General features: G+C 38.0%; 1 protein-coding gene across 1 annotated transcript; it reads left to right on the plus strand.

Moving 5' to 3' along the window:
• Positions 1 to 1,167: 1,167 nt before the first annotated feature.
• Positions 1,168 to 10,384, plus strand: SPCS3 (signal peptidase complex subunit 3). Its single transcript, XM_032148956.2, has 5 exons — positions 1,168 to 1,519; positions 3,498 to 3,571; positions 5,493 to 5,569; positions 8,513 to 8,628; positions 9,552 to 10,384. Exons 1-5 carry the CDS (start codon positions 1,377 to 1,379, stop codon positions 9,682 to 9,684), a joined length of 543 nt encoding a protein of 180 aa, XP_032004847.1. The 5' UTR covers positions 1,168 to 1,376; the 3' UTR covers positions 9,685 to 10,384.
• Positions 10,385 to 11,057: the final 673 nt, after the last annotated feature.

The following is an 11,057-nucleotide window of genomic DNA, read 5'->3' on the forward strand; positions in this document are numbered from 1 at the left end:
CTCTCTTTAGTCTCTATTTTATAGATTTTTCATTAGTTGGCTCTATTCCATTTGAGCAGGGAGTCTGCCTTATTAGCGCTGTATTCTCAAGGCTTAGAACTATTCCTGGTACACGGTAGGCACTTAGTAATAATCCTACCTGTATGGCTATACAAAAATTAATTGGTCATGAATAATGCAAAGAAGCAAAAGCTTAACAAGAGACAACATAAGCCAATATCAAGGTCAGATGTTCACAATTTTCTGGTTTGTTCCTGATCACATTCTAGGACAGATGTTTTTGTTTTGGTTTATGGAATGAAATTTTTTAAAAAATTTATTTCAGCAGACCCTGAATCCATTTTTATAAAAATCCTTAGCTGTGAAAGGAACAAAGGTTTTGGCAGATAGTATAATCAGTCAGGATTGGCTCGGTTTGAACTCTAATGCCCTTCAGGATATTGAAAATGTGATAAAATAATTGCATTATTTATTAATGACCTAACGAAATTCTTATACATTATGCTGTAGAGCAATTCCGCAGCCATTATCTTATTTGCTCCTAAGAACCCAGAAAGGTTATACTTTTATTTATCAGAAATCACCATGTTAAAATGCAAGTACTTAGGATTGGTAGCCTCAACCCTTATCTTCTAAAACATCTTTAGCTATCCATAGAAAGCAAAGCATTAATAGGAATTGGACTGACGCTGGGGGTGGAAATACTGATGCACGTGACAGCTTTAAGGACTTGCGCGGCCAATTCCCCACTCCCCACTCCTCCTCAGATCCTCCAAAAAAAGCTCAAGTCCTAACTTTGACCACGTTTAACAAAGAAGGGAGACGACCAGGCGTTTTGTAAAGTGCTGCTTCCAAACGCCACCCGTCAGGACAGATACTAAACCACCTTAACTTGCTGCCGGTTTCAACTGAAAATAAATGGTACATAAGTAATCAAGAAGTCGCAGTCCCAGACCTCTGACCAAAGAACCGAAAAACGACAGCGAACGACCGGTTCCCAATTCTCTGAACCGAAGGGTCGGAGAAGCACTTTAGAAGAGTAGGGGGTGGGTCTTCCACGACAAACCCCGCCCCTCCCTCACTCGTCGCTGATTGGTGGCGGCGTTAGGCCGCGACGGAGGGGTGGGCCCGCGGCTGGGTCGCTCCCTTTCCGCGCGGTCCCGTGCGCGCTGTGGGTGTGTTTCGGGAAGCGGGCGCGTTTCGGGAAGCAGGCGCGCGCGCGCTCGCGTCGGAGGACGGGAAAGGAGGCGGGGCCGCGGCGGCGCGCTCCCGGATCGCGCGCACCGCAGACGGCGCGGATCGCAGGGAGCCGGTCCGCCGCCGGAACGGGAGCCTGGGTGTGCGTGTGGAGTCGGGGCTCGTAAGAGACAGTCGCGATGAACACGGTGCTGTCGCGGGCGAACTCGCTGTTCGCCTTCTCGCTGAGCGTGATGGCGGCGCTCACCTTCGGCTGCTTCATCACCACCGCCTTCAAAGACAGGAGCGTCCCGGTGCGGCTGCACGTCTCGCGGATCATGCTGTGAGTGCGGCCGAGGCCGGGCTGGCGGTGCAGGACGCCGGGACCGGGCTAGGGCGGAAGCCGAAGCCGGGCCGCCGCGCCGGGGCTGCCGTGCCGGGGCCGCCGGGCCGGGGCTGGGGCCGCGGGCAGGGCGTCCGGATCGCCCTCGTGAGCGGCAGTTCGCCCCCGAGGGCGGTCGTCAGGGGTGGACGTCGCAGGCTTTTCCGGCGTCCCCTCGGAACTTGCATCCTTCCACCGTAAATTCCCGGGCTTGCTCTTAAATTTTAATTTTGAGCGTTCCTCAGGTCGGTGCCTCCGCTTGCTTCCTGTTCCTCACTTCCCTCCACCCACGCCTGGCCAATGAGGGAGCAACACAACAGCAGAGCCGGCGCCGCCGCCCGCCTGGGCTGGCGCCTCCCGCGCGTCCGGTGCCGCTCGTGGTCCGCATGCGAGGCCCTCCAGGCGCTGCCGCCGCGCTCTGGGTCAGGCTTCCGTGGGGTTTCCTGGCGGCTCTGGAGGCCACAGGACGGCGTTGTCTTTGTGTCATTCATCACCCGAGTTTGCCCTGTTTGACATTCCCTTTACAGTTGTTGCCTTTGCACCTTCAGAAGGCAGTAAACAGTTGCTTTGAAGTTGGCCAGAGATGTTGAGCACTGAGAGAATTAAGCATCTTAGCCTTCTGATACAGCGAGATTTTTGTTTCGTTGGGTTTCTTTCTTTCTTTTTCTTTTTCTTGCCAACCACTTGAAGAAGTCTGCGAAAACGCCAAAAAATGCAGTTCGAAATGACAGTGCCATTTCGCTATTGCCTGTTTTGTCCTTGATTTTATTCTCTGGCACTTTTGTCTTTAATCGTCGTATTTTCCCCCCCTCTTCTCATATCATTCTACTCTATTCCATCTTCCAACAAGCTCTTTAGCCTTAGTTTATTTCTTTGTCAGAATCGCCAAGAAGCCAGTCATCAAATAGTGAGCCTTCTCCCCCCACCTTTTTTTTTTTTTTTTTTAAATTACTGTACTGATGTTTGTTAGATATTGTTCGAATAGACCTGGGGTGGAAATAAGCACTGCTACTGTCAGCCCTATGAGGGTTAGAAGAGCTTGGTGAATATTAAACACTGAACAGATGTTAGCTGTTGTTGTCTTGAGCAAGTTTCTTACCATTCTGGGCCTTAATTTATTTTTGTTTAAGATGGAAGTAATAACCTAATTGGTAGGTTGTGAGAATTATTTGAAATGTGAAAAATATTGTCAGTGGGTCTGACCGGTAGTAAACAGTAAATAGCAGCTGGTTACAGTAGTATCCCCTTAATGGGGTAGGTATACGTTCCAGGACCCCCAGTGGATGGCTGAAACCACGGATAGCACCAAACCCTATATATACTTGGGTTTTTCCTGTACCGTACATACACACCTACCTATGATAAAACTTACAAATTAGGCACAATAAGAGATTAACAATAACATAATAGAACAACTGTAACAATATACTATAATAAAAGTTATGTAGATATGATCTCTTTCCCTTTCTTTCAAAATAACTTATTTTACTGGACTCACCTATTTTCACACCGGGTTGACTGCGGATGATTGAAATCGGAAAGTGAAACCTCGGATAAGGCGGTGATTACTGTATCATCCTTTAATATGTCATCTGTTAGTATTCGTATCACCTTGTAGTCAGTCATGTGTAGCTTTCTTCTACCCATTCTGCAAAATTGCTTTACATCAAGTATTTACTATTCTTTTTAGCAGTTTTAATCTCCTGAGTTTTCTTAGGGATTCTCTTGAGGTATATGCAATTAGCTGAAGACCTACTTTCATATTGGATTAGAATGTTTCGTCTGTTTTCACACTTACAGGTTTCTCTGGTGTTGACTCGTTTGTTTGTGGGATTGCTGTTTCACCTGTGCACACAACTGTATTCTTTCTCTTTAAGATGTTACGTTAATTTTGTATGTTCTGTTGGAAGGATGGTAAAACTTTTATCTTTACTCCTAGAAAAAATGTAGAAGATTTCACTGGACCTAGAGAAAGAAGTGATCTGGGATTTATCACATTTGATATAACTGCTGATATCCTTTAAGAAAATATTTCATTGGGTTTTCTGTAGTTTTATAATGAGATATGTGGTGTTTAATGATTTGGGAGACAGTGTGACTATCTCATTGAATCAGCCAAACCTTGGAAATTCCTGTGTAAAATAATGTTTATACGTCCCCATCACACTTGGAGAAAACTTCATAGATTCATGAGTAGTTGTGTGAACATACTTTAAATTCTTAACCGAGACATTAAATTGATTGAAAGCTACATAAGAAAGTTTGAGTCTGTTTTTTAGAAAGATACAATTAGATCATTTGGATAAGAAGGAAAAATATTACCAATGCTTAGCCTGCCTATAAGTATTTCATGTAAAATTTCAAATATCCATATTTTATTATAGCAGAAAGAAACATATGTTTAAAAAGTGAATTACGTGTGTTATGATTGGAAAAGATCATATCAAAATTATTGGTAAACTGGTTGCTTTTTGCCGTCATAACTCTTTTTATAAGGACTTTTATGAAAGTCAGAAAATATTAACAATTGTAAGAGTTTCTTTGGTGGTGATATTTAAATATTTTCTCTTGACATTGAGTTTCTATCTTTTGACAACTCTGATCATTTTTGCCAGGCTAGTCTTTTTTAGGTTCTTTCTTAGGTTAATATCATGGCAGTGTTCTCTGCCACTTCTAGCCTGATCTCATCTACCTTTTTAATACCCCATGATTTAAATGATTATGGAGATTGAACAATCTGAACTTGTGTGAAAGTACCTATCTGAACAGTTAAAGCTGATCATATACTTGGGGAATTTATCTAATTTGCCTTTCTATGACCATGAAATTTACTTTCAGCTTAAGTTTTGGTAATTACTGGATTTAGAAATAGGCTAAGAATTAGTTCTGTAGGTACCATTTTTAGGAAATAGAGTGTACCATCAGAAGAGTCTTATGCTGAATTTCATGTGTATTTTTAAGTCTGTGTAATTTTAAAAAATCTACTCAAGGGAATTTAGGTCTACTGTGAGAGTAGTAATTTTGTGTATCCAGAGAATTATAGTGAAATTTCCTGATATCTATGGTATTTATATATTACCAATCTCATTATTTGTAGTTTCTTCAGATTTTCTTAATGCTGCCGCTACTACTACTTGAAATTGCACCTGTTCTTGTAAACAGCAGTCCTGGACTTAGTTCTAAAGGAGTGATTCTTAGTGGTTACACATAATTAACAATGGAATGTAACGAATGTGTTACTACCAGTATGGAAGCTCATATAGTAAAATGAGTTAACTTAACAATTAACATAATACTTAAAAATCCAAATATTAACTCCGCTAATTTCTTGGTATTGGCACCAGTCTTGTTAATTCTAGTGAAGTTCTTGTCCTCTTTGGGAAACTGAATTGAGCCACATTGGTGTCATTTGCATCTTTGAGAGACATTTTAATGTCTACTTGCATGTGACCAAAAGTGACATGTACAATTTATTATACTTGGTTAATTATTGAGCCTTGTTTATGTTTGCATATTGTTAAATTTAAATAGTGATGATTGTTTATACTTTAGAGCTCCAGTGGAATTGTATTTGCTTGAAATATCAAGTCCTCTTTTTTATTTTTTTAACTTAGTTGATGTTACAGAAAACCAAATTTTGGATTTGTTCTTTTCTTACTAGTCAAGGTATCTCGGTTGGTAATCCTTGGAGGAGTATGGGAGGATGCCGGTAATCTCATACTGACATTTTTTTGTTTTGGAATAAGCTGGATTTCACAATGTATTTATCTTCTGCATATTTTTATTAAATTAGTGGCACATTATGTTTCTGGGCCGCCTCTCTCTTTTCTACTTTAGTATTACTGTTAGGGATAAATAACCTAAGAATAATTTAAGATCTATTTAAAAGTGAGAAATATTGCTCATAAATTTATATTTTCCTTAATTTACTTACATCTAGAGAATATATTTGATTGGAATGTTAAGCAGTTGTTTCTTTATTTATCAGCAGAATATTCAACAAAAAATAATGTAAGTATATCTAATTAGAAGTATTTTAATAGCTATTTAAAGTCTTATTCTTTATGAAAGAATACACATTTTTATATATTTAAAATACTTGACCTGAGTTACCTAGCAAAAAAATCACAAGCCTGTGGAGGTAGCTCTGTTAGGAAAACGTTTGCACTTTTGGGAGCCTTTGTTGTTGTTGTTGTTGTTGTTGTTGTTGTTTGTTTTCTGTTTGTTCTATTTAGCTCTCTAGCATTGGGGTCTCCAGAATGGAGACTTGCTATATGAACTGACGTTAATGCTCATATTCAGCCCTTAAGTCAGATAGATGGGCACATGCCTTCTACAATATGCAGATATTCTGGAGGAAAGGAGGAATTCTGTCGGTCAAGAAGTTCACCATGCTACCTAGTATTTATTCATTTGCTTTCAGCATGTTGCAAAATATTGCAGTATATGCAATACATAAGTGGATTATATTATCTAATTTTAGCTAATCCTTTCAAAATGGAAAAGTGGCTTAAAAAGATTTCTGCAAAGAAATCACAGATTGAAGATAATGCTAAGAATCCATACATATGTAAACAGTAGGAAAATGGAGCTCATACTTGTATTCTTCTGAGCTGCTGTGTCACACTGAAGGATTAAAAAAAACACAAAGACAACCTAAATAGATCTGATAAGTTGGCTGAGACACTCTCAATGATATTAATTAACAACAGTGCATATGTATTACCTACATAATTTATAATAACACATATTTTGAGGATTTGTGATCCAAAAACTATTGGAGACCACTTTCAATAGTAAGATCAGAAAGATATTGCTGAACTATCAACTAGGAAATGGAGCGAGTAGCCAGTAGTATTGCCACCACTCAGCTGTTTCCTTTTTTTTTTTTTTTTTAAAGACAGAGTCTCGCTCTTATAGCTTGGGCTGGAGTGCAGTAGCACCGTCGATCTCGGCTCACTGCAACCTTTGCCACCTAGATTCAAGCAGTTCTCCTGCCTCAGCCTCCCGAGTAGCTGGGATTACAGGCGCCTGCCACCATTCCCAGCTAATTTTTGTAGTTTTAGTAGAGACAGGGTTTCACCATGTTGGCCAGGCTGGTCTCAAACTCCTAACCTCAGGTCATCCGCATACCTCGTCCTCCCAAAGTGCTAGGATTACAGGCATGAGCCACCGCGCCCGGCTGTTGTTTACTCTTTAAGCTAAAATATTCTCTCTCCACAGCTACAATTAGAGAGCTGCATGGTGACTTACTTGAATCAACAAAATTTGAGACCTGTGATTATAATTCTCATTGTGATGATATATAATCAAAAGCTGTAAAGATTGTTAATAATTTTTGAACCTTCTGAGATTATTTTAAAATCCATGTTAGTGCCAGATACTTTTCTTTAAAAAAAAAAAACAAAAACAAAAACATGGTGCGAGGTGTTTTGGTAGTCTCATTAAGCCATATAGCTACAATTGATTAATATCCCTACCAATTGAGAACAATTTGTCTTTGTTTTAGGGTTGCATGGGATTCATTAATCTGAGTATCTGAGTACTTGAACTGTTTTTTGTTGTTGTTGTTGTTTTTATTTATTTTTAACACGGAGTTTCGCTCTTATTATCCAGGCTGGAGTACAGTAGTATGATCTCGGCTCACTGCAACCTCCGCATCCTGGGTTCAAGTGATTCCCCTGCCTCAGCCCCCCAAGTAGCTGGGATTACAGGCACCCGCCACCATGCTAATAACTTTCAATCATAAACTAATAGTTTTAATAGGTTTCGATATAATGGTTTAATAGCTTTTAATTATAAAACTTATTATGAATTATAATTTGTGATTTAAAAAACTAGTTCAGGTCGGGCACAGTGGCTCACACCTGTAAAATCCCAGCACTTTGGGAGGCTGAGGCAGGTGGACCACCTGAGGTCAGGAGTTCCAGACCAGCTTGGCCAACATGGTGAAACCTCATCTCTACTAAAAATACAAAAAATTAGCCGGGTGTGGTGGTGCGCGCCTGTAATCCCAGCTACTCGGGAGGCTGAGGCAGGAGAATCACATGAACCTGGGAGGTGGAAGTTGCAGTGAGCTGAGATTGTGCCATTGTACAAACTCTACTCAAAAAAAAAAAAAAAAAAAAAAAAAAAAAAGAATGTAATCATCATACACTGAGTAATTGGCCTTAAAAGCTAATAGATGCTAACTTAATAAGAACAAATTCCTTGAGATTTAGTAGTGGCCACAAATTTTTTTTATTTCCATTTCATACTTCTAATTTTCTAAATGGAACTTATTTGTAATATGTTGAAAGAGTAGCTTAAAAGAATTGTCTGACCTCTAGAATTTTGCCTTGATGAGACAACGATGCATATATTTTTTTAATTAAAGGGAAAAAAGATCTTTAAAAGGCTTCATTTCTTTAGTGATCTCCTAAAGATTTTGTAAAGAAATCTTGGAGAAGATTTCTTATAAATTTTCATGACATAATTAATCAGCAGTAACCTGTATTAGCAGTGTGATGGAACAGGGATTGGCTCTGTCTGTTTTCCTGGCACCATTTAGGATCCATGCTGAGCTGGAGGGTCTTAGAAATTTTACAGGGAAAAGTGATTTAAAAGAATACTTCCCTTCTAGGGATTTAATTCATCTGTTCCTCCAAAGGCCTCACTTTTTGGAGATCTTATAAATCAAAAACCTTGCATTAAGTTATGAAGGCCCTAAGTAATACAGTTGAGTTAGCGGAAGGAATGAATTCCATCAGGGAATTATCATTCTTCTCTCCGAGAAAAGTTTGCCCCTTTTTTTCTCTCTCTCTTTGCTATCATTTGTATGCATTAAGATTTCAGCAAGCTCCTCAAAGTTGAATTCATTAACATGTCAAACTATTTGCTTACTAATACTTTTAATTTGAAGTGATAAGATGGTATTTCTGATGAGTTATCTAATTAATTTTCATTTTAATGTAGGCTCTGAACCAAGTTGTCCTATGGGACAAGATTGTTTTGAGAGGTGATAATCCGAAGCTGCTGCTGAAAGATATGAAAACAAAATATTTTTTCTTTGACGATGGAAATGGTCTCAAGTGAGCAATTCTTGGTCATTTTTTTACATTTAATAAGAGGTGAAAAAGAGAGAAAGATGTATTTTTATTTTAAAGAAAAATACTCGAGAGTAAAAGGAGAAAAATTGGAAAAGAAGTATTTACGCATATCTGAACTGAAAGATTGGGTGGAAATGCAAAGTGAGATCTAAGATAAGCAATTCTCTTGCAGTTTGTGAAATGTCATAGTCAAACTAATAAAGCTTCTATACTAAGCATGTACAAGGAATACGGGCTTGTTCAGATGTGATAGGGCTGTGGTTGTCAAATTAAAGGGCTCCTTTCTGTGCGTGAGTTGGGAAACCTTAGAAACAGCATGTTGAGTCTAGGAGTTGATAATAGTTAAGAGAAGTAGTATTGGTTCTCCAAACGTGACTTCTCTAAAGCTCAGTTGACTCAGAGTGATTGATGTCTCAGGTTATTTTTACCTCTTAGACTCTAGTCGTAAACATTGGAAATAATTTTAGAAGAAAGCTATTTTGACCAAGCAAACCTCTGTATTTGCAATGAAAATTTCAGAACATGAGAATTTTGTTCAGGTTTGTCCATCTAGATAATTGACAGAGTTAGGCTTCAAATCATTGCTCTGATTCTTAGCTCATCTCTTTTTACATTTACTGTTTTAGTCATTTAAACTTTTCGGTTGATAGTTCTATTAACTGCAGCTGTGAGTTCAGATGGGTCATCCTGGGATATCAGTAAATGTAGTGCCCATGTCTTCTAGCATTGTCCTTGGATTTTAAGTGACATGAGAAAATAGTTCTTTTTGCAGATTAACATACTAGGATTTCTGTTAGGAATAGATGGTTATAAATAAAGTATTTGACATCTCAGTGTTTGACTTAAAAATTTTTTTTCAACTACTAGTGTTTCTGATGACTTGTGTTTATTATATCTTTTTATAGGGGAAACAGGAATGTCACTTTGACCCTGTCTTGGAACGTCGTACCAAATGCTGGAATTCTACCTCTTGTGACAGGATCAGGACACGTATCTGTCCCATTTCCAGATACATATGAAATAACGAAGAGTTATTAAATTATTCTGAATTTGAAACAACATATTTTTATACTTAACGAATTGTATCTCATTAATCTCTTCCCTTACATCTTCATTTATTGTTGGTTTGTGTTTTTTTTTTTTTTTTTTGGTATAAGAACTAACATCAAACGGCCTGTTTGAAGGGAAAGCTTAATGGGCTACTTAATATTACAAACAAAACAAAAAAACAAGGCTGCCGCAGTGGAATATTATCTTACAAGAATAAGAACTACATAAAACGGATTTGTAAAAAATACATGTTTGAAGTATTTCCTGTATTTCCATTATTCTTTATGGAATATAAAGTGAGCATGAAGGGTAGTTAAAACTTTCAGGTGCCTGTAGAGTCATAATAACTCTGTATTTTATGCCTTGCATTCAGGCAGGTTCACGCCGAATGTGATTTAAAAGTAGACATTCTTGTTTTCCTCTTTTAGGATATGTTTGATTACTGGAAAATTAATATGGTTATTTGTTCGAAGTCTGGTTTATAAAAAAGCCAAAAGTGATGGAATTTTATTCCATTTGTCTTAGGAAGGCCCATAATACTTGTTTTTCTTACATGTGACTAGCAACTTTCTCCACTTAAAGACTAAATACCTCTTTATATGCTGTAAATTATTCTAATTCATTTTAAAATCTTTTAGGTCAACAAAATGTCTGTCTTCAGTGCTTTCTCTAAAAACGTTCCATTATAGCTTTGTACTTTTTTTTAGCGTTGTCATTGAAAGTTAAAATGTTTGCATGGTTTACCCTCTAAGTTAGGTTTCTTCTAGTGAGCATGCCTACTGTCACTAAGTGAATTATTTACTACTTTTTGTAGGTCTATATTTTAATAATTATTGGGATAATAATAATTGTGGTATGCTTTCCATTTACAAACCACTCATATACTTTAGTGTATGTCATCCTTAATAATCTAATGAGGTAAGTAGTATAAGTGTTAGCTCTTTGCAGATAAGAAACTGAAACCCAGAAGTTTATTGAATTGCTCCATTGTTACCTAGCGAGCAAGGAGTGGAGTTAAAACTTGAACTCAGATCTTCTAATTTTCTGAGCTCATCCTTTCTCTTATACCTCAGATTGCAGACTAATCAAATTTCATTTAAAACCTTCCTGATATTTTTGTTACCCTGGACACCCTTTCTATTCTAGAAAAGGTTTCCCATTTTATATGGAAGTGGCTAATTTTCAAGCTGCCAACAACTTATATCGAGGTAATATTTTATTCTCTGAATAAATTCATTTCACTTATATTAAAAGCATAAGGAAATCTACATGTATGTAAAAATAACTTCGAAATTCAGTGCATAATACATGATTGAATACATGATTGTATTTAACATGATTTTTTTTTTTCTGCAGTGGAC

This window comes from Hylobates moloch, unplaced genomic scaffold (assembly GCF_009828535.3).
Source record: "Hylobates moloch isolate HMO894 unplaced genomic scaffold, HMol_V3 SCAFFOLD_3, whole genome shotgun sequence".
NCBI classification, from domain to species: domain Eukaryota; kingdom Metazoa; phylum Chordata; class Mammalia; order Primates; family Hylobatidae; genus Hylobates; species Hylobates moloch.